General features: G+C 35.6%; 1 protein-coding gene across 2 annotated transcripts in view; it reads left to right on the top strand.

The window, feature by feature from the left end:
• Positions 1–19,135, top strand: part of LOC115229342 (neprilysin-3-like) — a 48,293-nt gene extending 29,158 nt beyond the window's left edge. For both annotated transcript variants that reach the window (XM_029799709.2, XM_036499175.1), the window contains 6 exons: positions 4,174–4,241; positions 6,634–6,755; positions 8,421–8,486; positions 10,532–10,630; positions 13,549–13,622; positions 19,003–19,135. In XM_029799709.2, coding sequence (XP_029655569.2) covers positions 4,174–4,241; positions 6,634–6,755; positions 8,421–8,486; positions 10,532–10,630; positions 13,549–13,622; positions 19,003–19,108 — 535 coding nt within the window. In that variant the 3' untranslated portion in view covers positions 19,109–19,135. The remainder of the gene's footprint in view (positions 1–4,173; positions 4,242–6,633; positions 6,756–8,420; positions 8,487–10,531; positions 10,631–13,548; positions 13,623–19,002) is intronic.
• Positions 19,136–26,825: the final 7,690 nt, after the last annotated feature.

Here is a 26,825-nt window from a genome sequence, read left to right as displayed (position 1 = left end):
ACGTGCGTGCGCCTAAAAGTATGCATTCATCCACCTTCACTTAAAAACGTACACAAAAGTCTACAATAGAATAGTTGATTGACAGCCTGGCCCTGACGGACGAATTCTCGATGTAGAATACCACATTTTCGTGGGTGAGGCTCATGAAAGGTTTTCCAGTTCGCTCATTATTTTCCAGGGACGTCATTCCGCTTTCGAGGCACACGTACTACTCCAAAGATTACGTACGCTCCATTGCCACATCGCCGTAAACTTTCCGAAGTATGTCCAATATCTCAGTAACAGTCTTCCCAAGTGTGACACAAAATCTAACGTTTGCATTTTGTGTCAGTATACACATGAACACAGCAACACAAACTTCACAACTTGAGAAGCAAACAGAGCACACTGCCTCACGAATGGCACCACTACCTCTCAATGCAAACGCAACCGTGTGCTGTCATGTTTTGAGAACTAGAGAACAAGCCCCAGAACTATTTGAAACCACCTTGTATAAGAGCGAATATTTACGTATATGAATGTGCGTATGTGTGCATCCGCATATGCGCCTGTATACGTGTGCGTGCTTGTGTATGATATATATTTGTATCGATGTGTAATTATAAATATATTTGTCGTGGTGGGTGCATGTGTATATGGATATATATGAAGATTTGTATGGACTTTTCATACATCTTCGCATATTAATATGATATATATATATATATATATATATATATATATATATATATATAGCTAATGTAGGATAATTTTTTTTCGGGAGAAAAATGTTATCAATGGGCAGCATATCAAAAAATCCATATAAAAGTTTAAATTTATAAGTAATTTACAAGATAAGGGCAAAAGAATAATTCTAATGCCAAATATGCCGAAGAAAAGGCAAAAATTGTCAATAACCATTATAATTTATGCGTCTCGAAACAAACCGACAGAAATTTCTAAAAAATCCGTTATTACCGTATTGGTCCCATGAATTATAATGGTTATTGACAAGTTTTGCCTTTTTTTCGGCATATTTGTCATTTGAATTTTTCTTTTGCCCTTATCTTGTAAATTATTTATAAATTTAACCTTTAAAGGTATTTTTTGATATGCTGGCCATTGATAAAATTTTTTTCCCGAAAAAAATGTTATCCTATTTTAGTTATAAATTGAATAGTGTTCACTTCCGGATTCTCTCACTCTGTGAAAGTTTCTAGTTCGAATCACACATGTCTCGAGACGTGCCGAAGTTTTTCTAATTTGGATATATTTGGTGTACTTAGGTCTGCTCGGGACTTCGTGCTTGCTTTTTCCATGGGTATGAGTAAGTATTTCACTTATACCCCACGTATTTATCGCTGAAGAGGGGAAAATTCTTTGAATTAACCCCGAAATTGGACCAATACGGTAATAATGGATATTTTAGAAATTTCTGTCGGTTTGTTTCGAGACGCATAAATTATAATGTATATATATATATATATATATATATATATGTATATATATATATATATATATATATAATATATATATATATATATATATATGTGTGTGTGTGTGTGTGTGTGTGTGTTTGTGTGTGTGTGTGTGTGTGTCTGTGTGTCTGTGTGTGTGTATACATAATTCAAATAGAGGTTATGTTCGCCTCTTGAAGGGATGGTATCAACCAAGGAAATGCAGGTTTAATACCTAATATTTTTGTTTGGCGGGGTGTTAATATCTATAAAATAATACTTTTATATATAAACCATGGTTTATAATCATGCAAATGAAAAATGGGAAAATGGAGATATTGAAGTTAAGAGTTATTCATTATCCCTTATAGCAGTTTCAATTAAGCTTAGTGGAATTAAATAAATATTAAAATCATATTTCTGACCTTATTCTCTTCAGAAGGAAGAAAAATAGATGTTTTGTCTGTTAGTTTATGTAATCATCAACGAAGACTGAATAATACTGTTTATGATTAGCAATGGTATATGTCTAGGGCGATGGGTTAACGGATTTGTTGTAGGTAAAATATAATATGTAAATAAAATTTGGGCAATGAAAAGTAGATAGAGATTAAATAGCAAATTACAATGTAAATAAAAGGGTATATACAAAATTGAAGAATCTTATCGCAATTTCACCAAGCAACTTTGTTGATACACGGCAATAACCTAGAAACTAGTCCACAGATATTGTTTCTTTTTTTCTTTTGCTGGATTTGTGTACTGGACGCCCTGTTCGAAACTATAAGAGCGTAGATATTGTGTCATATAACCTGCTGGAAACGATGTTTTCTGAGGCTATCTAGAAATAATAATGTGTGAATACATATATATATATAGATATCAATATTCACGCTAACATATACGTTTCATATACAACTACGTCCACACACTCTCACACACGTAAATGCGCATATTCACATGTACATCCATATACATAAAAATGCGCGTAAATTATACATACATACATATATATATATACGCACACATACACTTATATACGTATATACATATACACATACACACGTATATATGTGTATACACATATAGATAAAGACATATACGCATAAATATATACACAAGCGCACACTTAGATATGCTTACACTATTAATCATTATCACCTATAATAAAAATGCTATATAGATCCTTTAGATCAGTTAATTCGATTGGTTAGTGGAATTTTGAATATGTTTCAAACCAGATTGCTTTTCGAATGAAGTTGAATAGCTCTAACGGTTTATTGAGATTTTTCTCGTTTGTATAATAGGTTCATATTCTGTTAGCAATTTTAAACTAGTGTAATGTAAGAGGGGAGGGAATAGTGCAAATTTTTATTCGTATTAATTTGTTTAAAAATTTATATGTAGATTTATATGAGAACATAAATACAAGCATATGAGAGCTCACTCATATAAACAATTGGTCGTAAATGTTAGTTTAAGTGAATAATGAAACAGATATTTAGTAATTTATTGATTAGAATGGTATATATATATATTCACAAATATTATTGCTCATAGATACATAATTAGTTAAATGGTAACGTATTAATTAGAATGGTATATATTTATGTACGTACTATATATAGGTGTAATGCATTCAATGAGGTTAGAACTTTGTCAACAAAGATTCTTCAAGTTTTTCAGAAAGAATCGTCTTTCCATAAATGTTGAGAGGGATAATAATTCAAATAATGTTTTTGATATTATCTTTAATTTATCAACTGGATAACATGAACCCTACACAAAATCTAATTCGAATCTAAGCTATATCAACTTCCAAATTAATCATCCTAGATCAGTTTAAATGCGTTAGTCTCTAATTCTAGTAAAAGGGTTACATATATGTCACCCAATGAGTGGCTCCTTGGGCAAGTGTCTTCTATTAAAGCCTCGGGCCGACCAATGCCTTGTGAGTGGATTTGGTAGACGGAAACTGAAAGAAGCCCGTCGTATATATGTATGTGTGTGTATATGTTTGTGTGTCTGTGTTTGTCCCCCAACATCGCTTGACAACAGATGTTGGGGTGTTTACGTCCCCGTAACTTAGCGGTTCGGCAAAAGATACCGATAGAATAAGTACTAGGCTTACAAAGAATAAGTCCTGGGCTCGATTTGCTCGACTAAAGGCAGTGCTCCAGCATGGCCACAGTCAAATGACTGAAACAAATAAAAGAGTAAAAGAGTATGCAATATAGCCTTAGCAAACACTGGATATAGAAATCAAATAGAATACTGCCAACCTGACATCATTAATAAAGATAGCATAATTAATTAAAAGCAAAAACAAAAAAAAATATGGTAAATAAGTAACCCAATATATATAAACAAGGGACTCCTAATGATAAAAGGGATAAGATCACTTTAAATCAAACTAATAATAGTTTGATTCAGTCTGCCGTGATGATTCACAAACCTAACACATAAAATATCTAAGAAGATATGTTATCTCCCTCTGAAGAGATTACGCTTAGAATTATGATTTTAATATTTATTTAAGCAGCTGTATGGGATGATCAATTTTTAGGTGAATATAATCTCTTTCTAACCTCGATATCTCCATTTTTTAATTCTTCACATACATACATACATACCCACATACATACATAGATGTACATATATATATATATAATATATATATATATATATATATATTATATATATATATATATACACATATATATTACTTCATTTGCAGGGCTCTGAATTTTGCAGGACTGGGAACGTTAATTGGTCATGAAATACTTCATGCTTTTGAAGCTGACTGTGAGTATTATATTCATTAGTGAATTATTTTCAACATTTTTTTTCATAGTGTCATTTATTATAATACATAACGGATCAGACAGAACTTAGTTGAAGTCAAATATATTCTGCTTGGCTTGAACTGGGACGTAGAGTTTCGTTAATTACAAAACCGGTGCATAGCAGCTCCAACTGAAAGTCCTTGATTAATATACAAACATTTCTCTCTCTCTCTCTCTCTCTCTCTATCTATCTATCTATCTATCTCTCTAATGTGGGGGCACAATGGCCGGTGGTTATGGCAGCTGACTCGCAGTTTCGATTCTCAGCCCGGACGTTGAAAACACCTGAAGCTCCACGATATTCCGGCAGGTGTGGCGGTGAACCCTCTGTATTATTTCATTACAACTTTCTCTCACACTTTCTTCCTGTTTCTGCTGTATCTGTATTTCAAAGGGTCAGCCTTCTCACACTTTGTGTCACGCTGAATCTCCCTGAAAACTACGTTAAGTGTACAACTGTCTGTGGAGTGCTCAGCCACTTGCACGTTAATTTCACGACCAGACTGTTCCAAGTGATCGGATCTACTGGAACCTTGTCGTCCGTAACCGATGGAGTGCCACTATATATATATATATATTATATATATATATATATATATATATATATATATATATATATATATATATATTATATATATATATATATGTATATATATATATATATATATATATATATATATATATATATATATGTGTGTGTGTGTGTGTGGAGGCGCAATAGCCCAGTGATCCCTGCTGTACTCTTTCAGCACAACTTTCTCTCACTCTTTCTTCTGTTGGCCTGCTCGCTTAGCCAGCGGAGTGGCATCATTGAAGGCTAAAACAATGTGGAGCGCATTGTGACCAGCGATGTGTAGCAACATCTGATGGTCTGGTCGGTCACGTGATCACGTGATATATATATATAAATATATATTTATATTTAAAGTTTTAAACAACTGAACAAAAGTTGTTTTGCTTCCACTGAAATACTCGTATCTTACATGCTATACTATAAGTCAGCCCATCTCTGAACCTTTGCTTACCCTACTACGGGATACGCACTATAATTAACAAAGAAGCTATTGTATTTTTAATTATCGATATCTCCTTTATAGTTCATTGAGTAATAAATGTAATGGGAACCGTCTCTGCAATAATAAATTGTTAACAAACATATGCTACAGCACGTGCAGACGTGCTAATTGTTAATTTTATTCCTGTGCTTTAATAAAACCCATTATTAATAAGGAACAAACAGAAATTAGTTGAAATATTGGGACTTATATAATGAAGTCTGTTGTCTGAGGCTTCGTTTGAACTTGAGCGTGCATTATGCAATGTTTAGTCTTTAACTTAACGGATTTACTGATTTATAAAACCGTCTTCATTATTGTATCCTGTCAAATATTTTGACTACTTCCGTCCTTTGCATGTGTAGCACGTAGCCGAGCACATTCCACTTCCTCAGTGTGATTGGATCTCAACAGGGCCTTCTCCATGCCTTCATATGATATGCAAATCCTCAAGTGATTATTAGTTTCCTTCATATGTCTTAAAATAAGACGGGCAATATCTTCACCACCTGTCCGACTTAAACTTTTCTAAATATATACTGATTTAATTAAACGCTTCTTCTTTTGTTAGGAATACATTTAAACAGATGGTATAATATGCACTAGCATTCTATTTGAAGTGTACTAATATATTATAATTGATTAATTAAACATCAATAGCAAAGATGTTTCTTACAAAAACAGGAAGAGACAACGGACAAATATTAAATAACTAAAATTGTTTGCTTTTCCTTAATGCGTTTCCATTTAAGATGCAATAACAAATGTGTCTGATGCATTGCATTACGATGTTAAATCCAGAAAGGCTTTAGTGATATTGAAATCCAGAACGGCTTCAGTGATATTTAAATCCATATAAGCTTAGTGATATTTAAATCCAGAAAGGCTTCAGTGATATTTAACAGTCATCATTTGGCGGCGACACATGACCATAGCTTTCTGTATATCTAAACAAGATTTGTAATGTATCAGAATCTCTGTTTTAGGAATCCTCGCAATGGCATTATAAACTAAAATGTTTGACTTCGGTAAATACGTAGTGACTTCCGTGGTATGATAATTTTTATAGCAGCTTCAGTGATCTTATAGATAATGATGTGCGCCCAGAGTAATTAATTAGCTAAATGTTATCCTTAGTTAAATTGTAACCTTAGTTGTGGCAACGAACTTTTCTTCCGAAAATTCGAAATCAGTACAGAATACTGTCGAAATTGATTAAATATTGCCTGAGATCGGCACTGTTTTGATTACTTGATGAATTATTTTATCTATGTTTGAAATTATTACTTTTTTCAGTTGAAAGCTCCTATTTTAACAAGAAATGGTTGTCTGATAAATCTTACGAAAACTATGATGAGCTGAAAGAAGCTGTCGTTAAAATATATTCCGGCTATAGAATTGAAAGTATGAATTTCACTGTAAGTACGCCAATTATATGTTGTATTTTTATCAATATCAAACAAGCTTTTCGTCAGTAAATATTTACACTTACTAATCCGGCCTTGTCTTCTTTGTTATCATCTTCTGCTCTATCTTCCTTCATGTTACGAAAACAGTGTTAGCAGCAACACGAGAGTTCGAATTAAATACATTCGTTCAGATCATGAGCGACACAACTATGACTTCCATCCGTTATATGTTTTGACAATATATTGTAAGTGAATATGAAGTCCTTTTAAATGGAATATGCGTCTTCCCAGTCTTCCCAGTTGAGTCTATTTAGGAGTATTACGATCGGTAATTTGTTTTCTTTGTCAGCATCAGAGTATGTTCAGAAAACTTTATAAAAATGCTCACATATTCTCGTTAAATATATAAGAAGGGAATATTTCTTTCCGAATTTTATTTCCTTTGCTTATGATGAAAACACTCCCCTAATTCAAATCCAGCATTAGCAAATATATGATATACAATGTGTAAAAGTATTTTATACACATGAAACATCCACATGGCACATTTGTATTTACGGATGGACAAACAGCAAAGGTATTTGTAGAAATGTAGTATTTTAAAGGTATTTGTACAAGCCATATTCATAGGTGAGAAATCTCATACACGTGTATGACAAGGTGGGAAATACTCCGATATACTTTGATTATCAAATGTCAATATTAACCAATACTTTGACAATATACTGAGTCTAGGATGCATAAGATAGAACAGTGATAGTTTTTAACAGACCGTTATGATGGTTCATGCGTAACAAAGATGTATACTCTTCACAGTTTTGCATTCCATAATTCAACAACAGCGACTGCTATAACAACAATGGAATTCAACAAGAAATCCATCATTAACTGTATAAAGACAAAAACATTAGGAACAATGTTAACTACATTCCTGTAGAAAATATGAGTGATTGAAAATTAATACAACGGTATATCCATATACACGAAGATGTATAACGAAGATTTGTATACGCATCAGTTGTTTCTTTTAGTAAATGTGTCGTGATGGCTTCGTACAGTATCTGGTATGCAACACAGAGCTTAAATGCTTTCCAGCGAATGTAGAAAATATTTTTCTGAAATATTTTAAGTACCTTATCTTGTCCTAGTCTATGTGAATATAATCACCATGTTTGCTGAATTAATTGTAAAGATTGACTCGCTCAAATGGTTTTTCCAAGAGGTTTCACGTTCGTTTCTCACAGACAATAGTATAATGTGAAATGTTTGAAATGTGTCGCACAATATCATTTTTATAAAGCACCTCACAAATGTTTAAAGTATAAAATATATGTGTGGCAACAGAGTACTGGACACCTGAAATATGTTATTTTGTTACTGTTTGAGGAACTAATACACATGGTATTTGCACTTCCTCCAATATCAGCGAGCTTGATATACATAATGTTCCTTTGAAGCTGATGCAAGGAAGAAGTATGGAAAATAGAAGCATGGTAAGGTAGAAGATTTGGGAGCAAGTTTTCAGGGAAGAGGAATTGAATACAGCTATTAATGTGGGATTGTCCGTAAGAACCGCGGTGAGAATGGGAGAGGCGGGTATGTCGGGAGTGTCTCGTAAATAAGTAAAGAATAGCATTCCTGTAATCATCATAAATATTCCTTTAAAATATTCAGGTTAATGGAGAAAGAACAGCTGAAGAAAATATTGCTGATATTGGTGCTTTAAAGATAGCGTATGAGGTATGTATCTTGTTGAAGTATAATTGGAGGATTTATTTCGTATTCATTTTATATCTTAACCTAGCGCACGCACGCGCATTCATACAAACAGATATGTGGATGAGGATATGCATACGTTACTTCAGTGCATGTTTCTATGCGCTAACTAGTGATTATTTCCCTTATATATTTCTGAATGTGTATACGAAGTAATGACTAAACGTTGACGCTCTTTGAAATAGCGTGTTGAGGTTGATGCAATTATAGATTACGTTAGACCTATCAAGGTGCCATAAATGTTAAAGAGGGGCAAAGGAGTATACCATCATAGCGGTTAGCTGTCCTCTTAGATATAAATGTTTTTTTGAAAATCAAAGAAAAAGAGGATGTATATGGACACCTGATTTGAAACCTCCAGCTTCTATTTCAAGTCTATAAATTCTTATTCCTACTAATAATAAGTAGAGCACCAAGTTTTGTTAATAAATGCTTACAGGAGAATCTTGGTAAACTGGAATTTTCAAAAAGAGAAATTGACTGGCTGATTCGTACATTCCAGGTCCAACCGGTGAATCGATCGGTAAAAATATGCAAGAGTTTTCTGAAGTTCCAAATGTGAATTTATCTGTTAACTACATCCCAAAGATGGTGCCTTGTATCTATGTTGGAAACCGGCTCCCTCCTCAGTGGAAGATTTATAATAATTAAAAAATAGATGAGATATACATGCATACATACATAAATACACACATGTAAAACTGTGTTTTACATATGTGTGTCTCGCGTAATGTGTTTTCTAGTATTAAGGGAGTTGATTTATGGAATTTATATCATGCTCTCTTCTCACAGTTACTCATTCTTTCAACATCGAAAATGTTTTGTTGGGTTTGTGGGTCTTTTGTTCGGTTTTCTCAATTCAATTGCAAATTAATCCGTTTGAAAAAAATCTCTAAACTAGTATAAGGATGTTATATAATTTGAAGCTTAAATTTCATATGCAAACATCTAAAACAGATTTCCTCTTATTTATAACTGTGTTGTGCAGATTTTGTGATTTAGGTGTTTCTTTTACTCATAAAATAGAATATAAGTCGTAACCACCGTATGGCTTGAAATATTCTTTCTTTTTGATGATGATATATATTTCTTCTATACACTGGTGTTTTCGACATGTATTTTTCTTTATAAAATGAGTTTATTGTATTTCAAATGTAAACCGCAGAGTAACTGTGTAATGTTTAATTTATTTTCATGGAGTTTGAATATATATGATTTTAAAATGTCCAACTCTTCAACGTTGTTTTGTTTTACAATCTATAATTTTAATAGTCTATACTATACAGTTTCCTAAATACATACCTATAAATATGGCATTTTGCTCAGGTACATTTGCCTTCTTTTGTATGAAATTTTTCCTATCATAAACAGAATGCATCTTTAACATGTATGATATCCAGAAACCATATTGCAGTGTCAGAAAAATTTAGAATAGTTAATCTTATGCGCTTGCATGCCGGATTAATCTAAATCCATCTGTATTTATAAAAGACGAACATGCATATCTTAAAGATATATAAAGTTCAAAGTCTAACATTTCGCTTCAGTCTTCTTGTAATTATGCACCAATCCGTATAGCATAAAATGTTGCTTGATTTATTATCTCTTGCTTAATAGTAGTTCTGATCACCTCATGCTGTTTCGCATAGCTTAATTGTAATTCCTTAAATTAGTGTTACTATCAGCATCTTCATGATACTTATGTTGCTTAGGGACTAGTAAAGCCTTCTACAACTGTAAGGTACTATCGAATGCTGAATTATATTCTGTTAATTTTTGAGGCACTTTTGGTATTAAAATTATACCAAATAATTTTTGAAGGAAAAGATGGTTACAATATCTTCACTATATGGCATTTACTTATGTGATTATATGCATATTGAAATATAAAATTCCACGTGGAAACATGAATAACCGAAGACAAATGGATATATATTTAGATTAATTAAATTCAGTTGTTTAAATAGCTCTTATCATTGAATAAAAGATATAATTCCAATTTATACCAGGCTTATTTGCTATGGAAATCAGACCATCCTGATGCTAAGAAGACACTACCTATACTAAAAATGACAGATTTACAGCTATTTTTCATGTCGTTTGCTCAGGTAAGTCAATAATTGATTTAATGCTTTCAGACACTACCTATAAGTATAATAATCTCGCTGCAAAATTTTTTATAAGAGCAAGGTAAATGTTGGTGTAGCATCAACTAGTATATTATGATATATAGTAAACAACAATTGATATTCTTCTCTAGAAAAGAATCCATACCGTTCTCGGCAATTGAAAACGTGATTTAGTCTTCAAGAATGTTATGTCTTTTCAAAAATCTGAGACATTCGTAGAACGAATTAAACAGCCAATCAGGTTTTAGATTTGAAAATATAATTCGGAAACCTAAAACACTTTTGAGGTACTTATTTACATATTTGAAAACAAAATATAAACGATGAAAGATGTTTTAGAGATGTTGACTTGACATTTAGGTTTAGATTGTGAACATTCAAAACAGCAAATAAGAAATTCCAATTGACAGGCAAAGTACGTAACCTGAGCTGTCTAGATAATCCAAACGAAAGAGAGAAATACAAATAAATATTCCTCGCTCCTGGAATTTACGTAGTCGTTGAGGATCCTGTGATTTTTTGAGATCTATAGTTTTTCAAGTCAACATATTGAGCATAGTTTGACCCGTTAATTTAGAGTTTTATTTTGGGAAGGATTGTCCATTTAATGCCACAATTGGTTCTTTATATATATTATATATATATATATATATATATATATATATATATATATATATATATACATACATATATATATATGTATATATGTATATATATATATATATATATATAATATATATATATATAATATATACATCTACTACATATGTGGGAACTGCTCTCTGCGGATGTGTTTGTGGAGTTGTTAGTTGTTCGCAAACTCCTACGCCGTTTCATCGATTTGGATGAAAGTTGACTCGTCAGTAGAACTCAAGACAGGAAATCTCATGACATACTCAGATTGTTGAAAATATCGGTAATAGGGTCCCTGGAAAGGATCCTTATATTTATATATAATATTTCATGTCAATAGCAAAAGGATATAACCCATTCACCCAGCTTTTAACAGCCACGGGAAAAAACCCATGTATTTTCCTATATCATTTGGGATAAATCAAATTGAGTAAGCTTATTAGTTTTGGGACTGTTAGCGATATTTTCGCAATTTATCCCCTACAAAAAAGTAAACAGTATTTTCCTAAACAATAAATCCACTTCTTTCGGTTAGTGACTTATTCACGAATATAAAAATACTAGCGCTGCTGAGGGTAATATTCTCTGGGAACACACAAAAGACTTGTTCAGGGTTATTTATTTTGAATTGTTATTATGTCATATCTGATTAGCGTATTATGACGTAACATGCTTCACGATTTCAGGATAATATTATTGATATTTCCTCCTCAATTCTATATACTCTGGGAACGTATTAAAGCCTTTTCGGAGCTTCTTTATTTGAATTCCTACTACCGGTTTACTAATTTCATGTTATTACATAACTGACTTCACAATTTGGGTATTCATAACTTATTGGGAATTCCTAAATACAAGATCCTGCGTAAGAGAGTTCGGTATTCTCTATAAATGGACAAAAATGTTTTAAGGTCTACATACCTACATACTTTGTATTGTTGCTATTGGATTAGCGAAACAATTAAGAGAACAGAACCGGGAATTACCGGGTACGTCAGATAGGATGTATATATACATACACACACACATTCACATATATTATATATACCTATATATATATATATATATATATATTATATATATATATATATATATATGTGTGTATATATATATAAATATATACATCTACTAGATATGTGGGAACTGCTCTCTGCGGATGTGTTTGTGGAGTTGTTAGTTGTTTGCAAACTTCTCCTACGCCGTTTCATCGATTTGGGTGAAAGTTGACTCGTCAGTAGAACTCAAGACAGTAAATCTCATGGCATACTCAGATTGTTGAAAATATCGGTAATACGGTCCCGGGAAAGGATCCTTATATTTATATATAATATTTCATGTCAATAGCAAAAGGATATAACCCTATCACCCCGCTTTTAACAGACACGGGAAAAAAAGCCATGTATTTTCCTATATCATTTGGGATAAATCAAATTGAGTAAGCTTATTAGTTTTGGGACTGTTAGCGATAGTTTCGCAATTTATCCCCTATAAACAAGTAAACAGTACTTTCCTAAACAATAGATCCACTTCTTTCGGTTAGTGACTTATTCACGAATATAACAATACTAGCGCTGCTGAGGGTAATATTCTCTGGGAACACACAAAAGACCTTTTCAGGGTTATTTACTTTGAATTGTTATTATGTCATATCTGATTAGCGTATTATGACGTAACATGCTTCACGATTTCAGTATAATATTATTGATATTTCCTCCTCTCCTCTATATACTCTGGGAACGTATTAAAGCCTTTTCGGAGCTACTTTATTTGAAATCTTACTACCGGGTAACTAATTTCATGTTATTACATAACTGACTTCACAATTTGGGTATTCATAACTTATTGGGAATTCCTAAATACAAGATCCTGTGTAAGAGAGTTCGGTATTCTCTATAAATGCACAAAAATGTTTTAAGGTCTACATGTCTACATACTAAGTCAGATAGGATGTATATATACATACACACACACACTCACATATATTATATATACCTATATATATATATATATATATGTGTCTGTCTGTGTGTGTGTGTGTGTGTGTGTGTGTGTGTGTGTGTGTATAGAGTATGCGTGTGTGAGAGTTATATTATTTGGGATTAATCATAAAGTTCAATATTTTCTTAATTGCATCATCGAAATGCAATGATAGTGTTTTCCGAACTAAGGTGTTAAACTCTAGTGTGTAGCTTAGATAAAGTATTTCTCTGTATCTCACTTGATCATATATTTTTGGGTTGTCACAATTTATTTAATTCCTGCAGTCTTGGTGTTCTAATGTAAGCCCTAAGGAAAAATATTTGTTCGAGAATGCTGTACACTCTCCGATGGAGGCAAGGTAAATGATTTGTATTTAAAATAATATTTTTAATAATTTTTAAACATTTTATAAGTACTGTGAGTCTATAAAATATAATTATAATATTCGGAATCTCTTTCTTTCCTCTCACTCTGTCTCTTGTAATGTATTTATTGGTCTATATTTGATTTATATATATGCATATATCGCCTCATCCTTAAAGGTTTCCGCCTCCATTTCCACTCCACTCTCCTCTCAGCTCCAAACATCCTATCCATACTCCGTACTACTTCCCCCCGCCTTTGCGAGCCATAATTCGTTCTAATCCCTCCAAAATAAACACCATCGACAGCATTCTCCCTCTTGCTTTTTCCATCTTCTTCTCCTCTCAGTCGCTCCCCATGTAAATTCACCTTTACGTTACATAATCCATTTAAATCATCTCTTTTATGAATTTCTCACTCACACCAAACAAGGTAAACTCCACGTACTCCTCCGTTCCACCACACCCGATGCCACCAACCCAACTCCTCCCCTACCCTCACTCCCTGTTACGCTTCCCTCCCACACTAGCCAAAGCCCCTGTCACTCTAATCTCCACACACATACCTCTGATCCTCTTCCTCACAGCCTTCCACTAATCCACCTCTCCCACTTCAATCCCACCCATCCCTACTCCAGTTCCGTCGCTTGTTACCATTCCTCCAGATCTTCCCCACTCTGTGGGGCAGCTTTCCATCTTCAGTAGGGGCCCGCGCTTCATACCAATCACTCCAGCCAGCAAAGAATTTCGGACCCGTGGCGATTTCCGCAGCTTTGTGCGCCTTGTTAGGTTGTGGGCACTATTCCGCGACATTCCACCTGAATATAATGCGGAGGACTGCTTCACCGTCCTGGGCCGCCGACCTTCTACTGCCCTCTGCGCTCCAACCCCACGTCCAGCTACCAACAGTGTCCTCCACTATCCATGACCCCATCTCCTCCTCCTGTCTCCCCCGCCTTCCCCGCTTCCAATCTCATTGTCCACACCCCTCCCACCCTCACAATTTACTTACTCCCCCAAATCTACAAACCTAACAAACCTGGCCGCCTCTTCATGCCTGGCTGCAGTTGCCCTACCGAATTCATCTCCAGATACCTTGACTGCGTCCTTGGCTCCTAGTTGCTTCCTTCCCCTCTCACATTCTTGACACCAACCATGCTCTTCGTCTGTCCAACTTTTTCTCCTTCACTCTAGCCCCTCTAATCATCTCTTCACTATTGACATCAAGAGCCTATGTACGGTTGTCCCTCACCACCAGGTGCTTCGTGCACTCCAACACTACCTTGACCTTCAACGCAACCCCCTACCTGACACATCCACATTTCTTCGTCTGGCCGAACTTCTCTCCCTTATCTTATTTTCGTTCGCTGGTGATTCTTAGCAGCATTACTTGGGAGTGGCCATGGGGTCGAGAATGGGCTCCAACTATGCGAACCTGTTCGATAGCTACGTGGAGGCCCAATTATTCTCAAGTTTTACTGGTCCAAGTCCCGAAATATACGGTCGTAATATTGACGACTGTATTGATGCGACGTCACTCTCCCGCGAACAACTAGACTCCTTCCTCTCTTTTGTCAAATCTTTCCATCCTACGCTCCACTTCTCCTGCTTCCGCCCACGTTGCCACACCTGGCCTTACCTCTCCAGCACCACCATCCTCAAAGGCACCCATCATCAACAATATCATATCACTGACTCCTTCTCCTGCACTTCTAGATACGTCATCTACTTCATCTCCTGCTCTCTCTCAGAACTTAGATAAACGGGACGCCGCTTAGCTGACCCATTCGCGGAACGCCTCCGAGACTTCAAACTCGGCAACAACACTCGAGTGTCGTGCCATGTTCGCTCTACCGGACATTCTTTACAACACTTGTCCATGGTTAGATTGTCCTCGCACAGGGGCCATCGCACTCCGTCTTCGCCGTGAAAAGGAATTAATCTTCTCTCTTCACTCCTTTCCTCCAAATCTCCTCCCCTCTTCATCTAAACTCACTCCTCTCCTCTCTCCTGCCTTCCTACTTCCTCCCTTCACTCCCAACCACCTCTCCTCTCCTCTCTTGCTCTGTCACCTACTTCCTCTCTTCACTCCTACCCACGTTCTACCTTTCACCCTCTCCTTTCATTGTCACGCCTCCATCGTTATCCCACCCTACATATTCCAACCCCACCATCCCTATACATCGCATCCCATCCCCACCCCATCCCACATATTCCACTTCTACATACCTCACCCTACCTCTACCATCAACCCCCACGATTGCTTCCCCACCTTCGCTTCTCCCACTCCCCAACACCACCACTACACACACCACTACACCACATCCTGTTACACCACACACCACCGCACTAGCAACATACCACACCACGCCAGACCACATCACACCGCACACACTAGCACTGACCGTTTCCCAGCACCCACATCATCATACACACACCTGAAAATTCACACACACACGTCAAATACCCCAGTCTCTATCCACACGCACATAACGCTCTCACATAACTAAGCATGCGCAACTTTATTTTGGAATCACCACTACTTTATTATCTCCCCTTCTTCTGACCAACTCTGTCCGGCCTGCTTATCTCTGTGTTCCTTTCAGTTGAAGAGCGTAGTCTGGAAACGTAAAAGACTTTCTCAATTCCCTAGCCTTAAACTTATCTGTTTGCTGTTTACATACCCGCCTTCGCCTTTTGCTTTGCATTTTTTCTTGTAAATTCCAACTATATATATAGTGGGAATTTATATCTATATTTATCTATACGTATGTGTGTATGTATGTATGTAGGTATGTATATATGTATGTATGTATGTATATATATATATATATATATATATATATATATACATACATACATATATATATATATATACATATATATATTTATATTTATATATATATATATATATATATTTTTATATATATATATATAATATATATATATATATATATATATATATATATATATATGTGTGTGTATACATGTACAGGAGAATCTGTCTCGTGATTTGAAAATCTATAGTGTTTTAAGTAGTTTTATTCACATGCATACCAAAATAGCGTCAACATATTTTTTGTTAAGAATGGTAACCCACGACCAGGAAAATTCCTGTAATCAATGCCCCACAAACATAAACACGAAATACCAAATAATCCCTCTCTTTCAATGTACCGGTAACATTTCAACCCAATCCCAATTGAATAGGAGAATCGTGCTCATTAAAATATATATATAAACCGCAACTAAATATCCTATAATAACACGTGAGAAAGAAGAGAAATCAATTTATCTACAAAAAAGCGAACCAAGTACAACAGACATAATTTGGAAACTTTAGCAATAATCACCACAGAGATTGGAAAACCCAACTACTATACAGTAACACAATACATAGTCTCAAACATCAGTTTCTGGCGTCAACTTTCACTAGAACTATGATATTTTAATCAAGTCAGAATGAGGCATCAGAAAACAAAACTGACTTTTTAAGGGAATCAACCAACCGGAAATGTTGACTAGTAGGCAAAAACTAATACCCCAGTCCCTCCAGGGTAGTCAACCGAGCAGATCGCTAAACATGACCGAAACAAAAACAGGTTCTTTATCAAAATAAAGTGAACCTATCAAAATTAGCCCCTTTCTAGCAAAAACATATATATATACATAAAATACTTTTCTGATTCCTAAAAAAAACCGTACAAATGGAAGAGATCAGTACGCGATGACAAAACAACTAGACGCATGATGACAGAAATTTAAAAAAACACAACAAATTACTCGTTTCGTTTTTTTTCTTCTCTCATATCTACGTATTCTAAATATCAGTAATGTACATTTGTAATAATATTCTCCGAATATTTACCTTGAAATTATTTACCCCAATGAAACTTATTTGATCGCTTAAAAATGTTTGTCCCATTTCTACTTCGTAATTTTAAACTGTTTTAAAATGTCCATACATAATTGTACATTAATAAAGAAAAAAGAAAATTTTGAACCTAGTTTGGTATGGATAGTAATAAATATATTTAAACACAACAATATGTTTTTCAAATTAAATTGCGCTTTAAACCCCCAAACAAATCCCCCTATATTTTTTCCTGCCAGTGTATACACTTCTTGCATCCATTCACACTCTTTTTCTTTCAGGAGTAGGGTTTCGTTTTAAACTGCCTCAATCTACTCAATAACAAACGTGTTCCAGTTTAGTTCCGATGATCTTTTTTTCTTGTAGTTTTCACACCTTCAATGTTTGGGAGTGATGCAGAGTGTCTATGTCAACCTGCTACAACAACAAAACTTCAACCAAACAAATTGATCATTCCAAGTGATACTTGCTTCTGTGTCACGTCAATGATATTATATCTAATCTATCGTAAACTCCTTTATCTAAAAATGTAATCACCTGAATAAGTTCATCTCAGATATTATACTTAAGGATTTCGAAATATTTTTAAAATGTATAAATTCTAAAACACAAAATATTATCACAATAAACAGAATATAATTTCTTTATGTCTAGTGTGTTATTCAAATAATATATCTAAATTACATATTATCTCAATAAACTCAGGTCAAGTACTGAACACACACACACACCCATATATATATATATATATATGTGTGTGTGTGTGTGTGTGTCTGTGTGTCTGTGTGTTTGACCGCATGTGTATCGTTGACGATTTTCTTTCTCCGTCATCCCTTCCATGGACATATCCCTTTTCTATGTTTCTGACGAAGAGCTCCACTCGAAACGTTAAATCCTCCTTCTTTCCTTTCCTGTGCGTCCAATAATGCTATACTTATTCCATGTCCTCGCGTTGTTGTGTTTTCTCTTTGTTCTTGTTTGGATTAACTATATATATATATATATATATATATATACGCGAGAAAGAAGCAACAAGAATGGATAGGTTTTTAGTACGATCGTTTCATACAAGGACAGGTTTTATTAAAAGTTGCAAAGATTACAGCATATAAACGAGTCCCGTACTCATCAGCTAAAATACATGTAAGTTCTCTAGACATCCTAGTGTTTGAGGCTATACTCATGAAGTAATGTAGATAATTAAACAGATTTCTAAAGTTCATTAAAGTTCTTTATATATATATATATATATATATATATAACACGATTTCAGATTCCTATTTCAGAAATATATAGTTACATATGTATCTGACATAGATATTTTTTTTATTTGAGCATTCCGCATATGCGTTCTTGTGATTATTTAATAAATGCCTAATTTGAATGATTACCATCCTATAACGATATAATGTGAACGCAATTTTTTTAATTGGTTGAACGCAAATATTTTCCTTTTCTATACTCTATATAAATTGATATTTTACATTCACGATTTATTACAGGGTTCAAGTTCCATTAAAGAATTCGAAGGATTTTGCCGAAGCATTCTATTGTGAAAAAGGTTCGAACATGAATCCATATGTTAAAAGTGAAATGTGGGCGAAATAAATGAAAACCGTCATCTAGAAGTCTATATGTTGTAATATGTTAGCATGAATGTAGTTGTGTATGTATACGTTTGAATATTTATGTCTTTGTTTTTCTCGAATCGTTCTCACGCATAGAAATTATCAATGGCAATTACTTATATATCTCCACGATACAATTATCCGAACTGTTGCCATAGTAACGAAGCTAAATTAGGCAGAGTGAAGCCGCTTAGCAAAGATTGACCTTGCCTCCGCTGTTATGGAAGTGATTTCTTCCATTCTATAAAATTCTACCTTTGACTGTCTTATTACTAAATATATCTACTTCCATGACTTTAAGTTTTATTCTAATTTAACTATCGCTCTATATCTCTCTTCCTATAAACTTTCTTTGACGTTAAATCTAATGACGGTTTTTTTTACAAAATTGAGAGCCTTCCCTTGATCATATACACATTCATCACATTCTTTTAACATGTCTGTGACGATCTGGGGGGCGGCCATATCTTGGAATTCCCTGGGCCCAAGGGCTTCTCTTCATGGTTGGATTAATAGTCAAGATTATTTAAGCATCCAATGGTTTCGAAACTGTTTCCGGAGGGAAACACAATCGGTTAGAATGATAATGACCAATTCCCACAGCTAAAGTTGTTACCGAGTGGCACGAGGAACATTCTAATGAAGCTGAACCCCTTTTCTAGCCACTACAGTCACCAGATCTCAATATTATTGAACGTTTAGGGTGCATTTTAGGGAAAAAAGTGAGGAGTCGATATTCTCCAATATCATCACTACAAGAACTGGAGACTATTTTTAACTGAAGAATGGGCAAACATTCCTTTGAAAACAACTCAAACTTTGTGGAATTCAAGCTGTAATCACTGCCAAAGACGGTCGTATCCTATGCTAAAATAAATTTGTTTAAAATTTTAATGTGTTTCCATTATTTTTTCTAACCCCTGTTTGTGTATTTGTAACTACAACTCTACTAATGGCATGTCTATCAAGAAAGTTGTACAATAGCTCTATATCAACTATTATACAAAATGTGTATTCATTTAACAAACACTAAACTCGTGAAGTAATATTGTATTAACTTTTGGTGCAAGAACAGTAATTTCGTCGCCGGGGATTAGTTAATTATTTCAAAACTAGTGCTCGACTTTATCAACCCCGATATGATGAAAGGTTGAGTCAAGTGTAAAGATGAACAAAATGTTGCTCAGCTTTTTACCCAGCTGGCAAAGGATTCTATCAGCTCGCCGCCATAAAATTGTAAAGCAATTGTTGGGATGAGATGAACCAGAATGAAAGGGTTGTAACGTCAACGGCCAAGGGGACCCACATGAACTGGAAGGAACACTTCGTGGTGAACAGATACAAGTGGAGTGAGCTAACGGGCTTTGGTTGTAGCAGCTGTTACGTCTTAACTTAATACTGCTGGACAGCCAACAACGAGAAGTAGGTGTGAAACGTATTTTATTCCCCGCATTACAGTTCCAACATATTACACGCAGTTCCGGCTCAGATATAAATATATTTTCCTATCGTTGCTGTACCCCTTCCACAAACTGGCAGCTATGATAAGAATCGGCAACAATGCCCTGAGTCCTATCTGTGACGAAAAAGTTGCAATTGCCTGAATCCGTAATATCAAGGTAGGGGCCAGGCTACAAGTCATTGATGATGCAGCAGGTACCTGGAGGGACGTGCGTTGGCGCTAAACCTTGGTCAGGCCAGTGGACAGGGCACTGAGGCTCGAAGACTGGTCATGCTATCCCGTTTTACCGGAGAAGTTCTAGAGAAGGCGGCACATCTAAACTTTGTAAATGGCTTTCCCGACGACATAGCGTTACGACTGTAACACCTTCTAGGCCACAAGAAAATGGCAATGAGCGAGCTTGTCACTGAAGCCCGCGTGTCGACGCGAAACATCGGTCGGAGAGTAGTGGCAATAACGGTTGCAAAATCCTGCGATGTAGAGCTACGGCCAATAAAGAACAAAGACAAAGTTGTCGTGAGCGACAGCGACTGTTCATGTGCCGGTGTTTCAATTGTCAGGGACCGCACATGGCAGATACAAAGCCCAGAGCGGTTTGCTGCCGGTGCAGGCAGACTGGGCATATCGCTCGAAACTGCAGGCAGGGGAAAGCTATGAGACGTTGCTACCGCTCAAATTCCGACTGCGAGAAAGTAGAAGTGCTAGTGCTGTCGCTACCCGTAGTTAGAGTCTTATTTGGGGAAAGCTGTTCAATGCCCTCTTGGATACGGGTTGTACGAAGTTTCTCGTGTGCCCGAGTCTGACAAAAAATGGAAGGGGTCAACCAGTGTTCTGGCGGTCGAGGGTAGCAGTGAAGTTGAGATAGCGGTGCGGGCACAACACAGATTGCAGGCAATTGTGATCGACTCTGTAGTAGACGCAGTTGACGTGGTGATGGGAAAAAGCGTGATCAACCGCCTTGGAAGTGTCAGTGTCGCAGAAATGTGGTCTCATTTATTGTTGCTGAAGAACATGCTGAGCTGCTACCAGTATACCGTGAAACTACATGCTAGGAGTGAGTTTGAGTGAGAGGTAGACAGCTGGATTAAGGAAGGTGTTCTTTTCCAGTGGAAAGAGGAAGTGAGGAGTGGAGTGCTACCATTAACGGCAGTGATACAGCCAACAAAGTGGAAATTCAGGCCTGTACTGAACTTTCGAGAGATGAATGGCCATGTATTATTCCACATGAGCGGTGAGGTGACTAACGTCTGCGGTGAGACGCGTCGTGAATGTAGACAGATGACGAGGGCGGCGACGATTGTGCACTTGAAGTCCGCATCTTTGCAGCTCTATATGACGGGAAACTGTAGCGGTATGAGCTGGCGCTATACAAGAGCCACACATACTGTTCGACTAGGATGAGTTTCCGGCTAATTTCCACACAATAGTTCATGGCGTCAGAGCTCAAATCTATTCTTTGAATGGTGGATAAGATAAGAAAGGCCACCAATTCCTTTACAGAACGACATCTTTGTAGACGAGACTGTAGTATCTACTGCAGTAGAGACTGTAGTATCTACTGGAAATAGGAGGTGTCGAAGGGGAGAAGCAACCTAGCTTCGAAATGCAGGTCATTACAATCACATCAACGTGGCTGATTTGAATGAAGCGCCGAAGTGAGTTAATTTGCCCTCAAATGAGTGCTGCACTCCATCGAAACATGAACCGATTCGGTTACCGTACCTGGCTGGTTAGGATCATCGATCACCGATGAAAAGAGGGCTCCAACCAAAGGGACTGCAGAGATGCTAGCAAAGCGCTGCCTAGAGGTTCAAAGAGAGCTAATTGCTAAATTTGCTTTGAAGCTGAGCGTGGTGTTAGCGCGTTCAGAAAGGAATACGGTAAACATTCTAACCAGGGTGAAAAAGGCCTAGTTGGAGGAAGTGGAAAATTCGAAACCGGGGAAAGCTGCAGAGTGTCATCTGAGTCACTCGGGACAAAGGAAACTGCATGCCATGCTTTATATGGGCGCGGCCAGAACCTTGTATCTTGTCAGGAGAGTTGACTCCGACGTTACCTGACAGAGCATTCATAAGGTGGTCGGGATAGTGTCAATCCGTCGACCCTGCTCCGGGTGCGGACAAACAGGGAAACATCTAGGTAGAGCACTAGATGAGACGATTGGAGGTAGATATGACACACTACCGGTAGGGGAAGTATTGATGGTCGACTGCAGACTGATTCGGATAGCTATATGGATGGCAATGAAGACGGGCACTGCAGACGAGATTGTACGTACCCTGAGCGAGATATTCCTGTATCGGAAACCTATGGACGAATTGACAACGGCACCGCATTTCGTTTGGATATACTGGAAATGCTTGTTAAGAAGTGGAATGTGAACCGCTTTTTCAGAACGGCATAGAAACTCAGTGGAAAGGGGATCGTGAAAAGACATCATTGCACGATCTGTCCTTCTTTGTCCCCTCTATGTTTCGCCCACCTGTGGGCAATAAAGAAATAAAGATATGTCAACCACATGAGTACAGGCCGAAGAGTGATATTCAGATTTCAAAGGCCATATCCAAGTAAATCATCTGAATACCATGCAGAAGAGGGAAGACATGGCTTCGTGCATTTGGGGGATAAATCTAAATAACAATGTTAAATCAGTGATAAAAAAATCTACAGATGGAGAACGACCTTCTACTACCATGTTCTTAATGCTGAAATTAACCTCTCTGTCTATATATCTAACCTCTCTGTATTGTTGGTAAATGAAATAAGTATAAAAATGTGCATTGTCCATTTAAGTAAAAAATTCTATATGTGGCTGAAGGTTGCTCTACATTTTAAAACCGATGTAATACTTACATTGTATAATAAAACGAATTAGCATGAAACGATTGTACTACACTTCCTTGGATATCCCTGTTGCTTATTTGGATATATATATATATACATACATACATATATATATATATATATTTAAATAGATGTGTGCATGTTCCCCTTGTTTACAATTAACACGGAAACATAGATACATAGTTACCAGGGTAGCAAATGATCGCACAAGTAAGAAGTGCTTAAGACTTTGCTTTTAAAGGTAGAAAATCCGAGTTTACGTGAAATATTTTGCATAATATATTTTAAAAAATATATGGAGTTAAACGCAGGTGTTATTCAAATTGTTAATCTTTGAACACATGTTTCGAAGATATGATTGATATTATTCCAAAGGAATAAAATGGTTTAAAACAAGGTAATCTTCTCTGCGTTTAACTCCATTTATTTATATATATATATATATATATATATATATATATATATATATATATATATATAATATATATATATATATATACGTACATACATACATACATACATATATATATATATATATATGTCTATAATGGTAATAATATTAATAATAATAATAATAATGACAATAATAATAATTAATAATAATAATCATAAGTATTATTATTTTTGTCGTTGTTGTTGTTATTATTATTATTATTATTATTATTATTATTATTATTATTATTATTATTATTATTATTATTGTTATTATATCAATAAGCGTCTGGTACGTATCTGGTAGTTTCCTGTTAAAGCAGGTACACTTTCGCAGTTTTCGTTGTTTATTATGTTAATGAGAGGGGCGGAAGATTTTTATTAATGATTAAAATTGTTTCGATCCGTCTATTATCGATTCATCACGAGTGCGATACTTAACCACTGGTTTAGGAGGATCCCTCGGTGTAGATATGTCTCTTCGGGTGATATATTGATATAACTCGTAAAAATATTGATTGTTCCACAAGAAATCTTCTCGGTTCCTGTACAGAAGAACTACAAATTAAAGGATAAAGCTTCAGTTACACAGAGGATCAATAATAATAAGAAAATATTAAAAAGAATCAAACGCACAATATACCGAAACAAGTATTAAACAGAAGCCTTGACAGATACGGGTGTACAAACGCCCCCGCGTATGTTCTATCGCGCATTCTCATGCACGCATACAAACACCCACGAATGTATAAGCTCGCGGACACGTGTGGTTTGGCGCACATACGTTCACATAGAGAATGTACTAGTGTTTGGTGTTTATAAGAATGGGAATGTTAGAGTTAAATTAATTCAAACATGATTAGTAAATAAGTTAACTGAAATTTATTGCCACTGCTTTATGTGAAAGTGCTTTTATATAAATGTAAGCTCCAGGGAGTCTTTTAGAAATTTTATTACTGATCATCTCATTTCTGCACAAAATATGCAGGTATTCTGCGGAGCATAGCCGGCATTTCCTGGAAATGATATTATATGGTTTTGCGTGCCTTACTATGGATGAAGTTAAGTTATACTTAACTGTATGTTCCTTACGTTGCCATACAAAATCGGCCGTGGTTGTTGAATATCTATTAATGAATTTCTTGAAGCTGGTGACTTGATTGCGATCTTTCAATGAGTCCGATGTTACGCCGTATGTAAACATACGGTTCTCCTTTGTGTGTACGGTACATTTACATACAAAATTTGTACTCATACACAGGTTCATCAATAGGCATTTTCATTTTCCTCTGCAAGAGCATTTATATTTAGTTGTATACATGGTAGTACTGACTTCCTTTTTCACGTCGTTACCGTGTTAACTGTACCACAATTATTGCTATCACGTGAGGTTTCACTCTATGGTGATCTTGAAGCCCAAGAAGGCAAGCGTTCTGATTAAGTCTTTCCTAAGTCTGTCTAGTGTATGGCAACTTGCCCCCGTAGCAATGGCCAGGGCGTAGAGGCCAAAGAGGGCGCAGGGCAATTTTTTCTAAGTGGGAACTCCAGGACGGAGATTTTCGTACCATGCTTGTATTTTACAAAATTCTTATTCTTGGAATCCGCATGGCTACACCACAGCCGGAAACCAATTGCCAAGGCTGAAAGGAGACAATAGTTTATCTACGTGGTGGTTTGGTGACCGCAAGATGGCAGCGCGGCCGAAGATCGTTGAACAATGGACGAAGGGATATAATCACCAAGGATTTAACCTTTGAAACGAGGTTTTTTGCTCTCCTTAGTTTATAGGGATCTCAAGTCAGCACTCTTCGGGGCTTCAAGATACGTCATAAGGTGAAAAGGTGAAACCCTTTATGAGCGAGAAACTCAGGATGACTCCAGCAATTGCCCTAGTCCACTATAATATATACATCATGCACTCACACGTACAAATACAAACACACACAGACACACACACATATACAGGCGCAACAGTGGCTGTGTGATAAGATGTTTGCATCCCAACCAGATGGTTCTGGGTTCATTCCCACTGCATGGCATCTTGGGCAAACGTCTTCTACTATTGTCTTCTTTCGAACAAATTCTTCTGAGTGGATTTCGTAGATGAAAACTGAAAGAAGCCTGTCGTGTATATATATATATATATATATATATAATATATATATATATATATATATATATATATATATGTAGGTCCCGGGTTGATTCGGGGTTAACCACAGTAAATAAGGTACTCAATACATAGCAGAGTAAAATTAATTTATTATATAGAAGGAGCTTCTACAGGACTAGAACTGTTTCATTCAAGAGCTTCCTGAAGATTTCTCTTGAATGAAACAGTTCTAGTCCTGTAGAAGCTCCTTCTATATATATATATATATATATATATATATATATATATATAGGTACGTATGCATTTTCGTATGTGTTTCTCCCTAACATCGCTTGACAACCGGTTCTGGTCTGTTTACGTCCCTTTAATCTAGCGGTACAGCAAACAAGGACAATAGAACAAAATAACCTTGCAAGGTACCGCACGAGTGAAAATATATAGGAAAAAGTATTTGAACATATAGATGTCGTTTAAAGATGTTTATCGATTTGACCGGTTTCACTTTTATAAAAAGAGATTTTCAAAAGTAAAATCTAAGCTTTTGTTATTTTAAAAAATGGATATCATAACTGTATTAAAATACAGTTATAAAGTTTTTGATAATGATGAGAAAATGTCAAGAAAATGTCAAGAAAATGTCAAGAAATAGAATCTTTGACAATGATAAGAACATGTTAAGACGGGCTTTGTGTTTAAACAGTTTACACGAAAGTGTTCAGAGTAGGTAGTAAAATAAATTTATAATTATTTTAAGTTCAACAAAAATCATGATTGTACAGAAGCATATTTACGGAACGAAATATATATACAGAATTTTAGGGGAATGACCAACCTTTATATAGAGAT

This window comes from Octopus sinensis, unplaced genomic scaffold, assembly GCF_006345805.1.
Source record: "Octopus sinensis unplaced genomic scaffold, ASM634580v1 Contig12483, whole genome shotgun sequence".
NCBI classification, from domain to species: Eukaryota; Metazoa; Mollusca; class Cephalopoda; order Octopoda; family Octopodidae; genus Octopus; species Octopus sinensis.
This window is presented reverse-complemented; position numbering and strand designations above follow the sequence as displayed.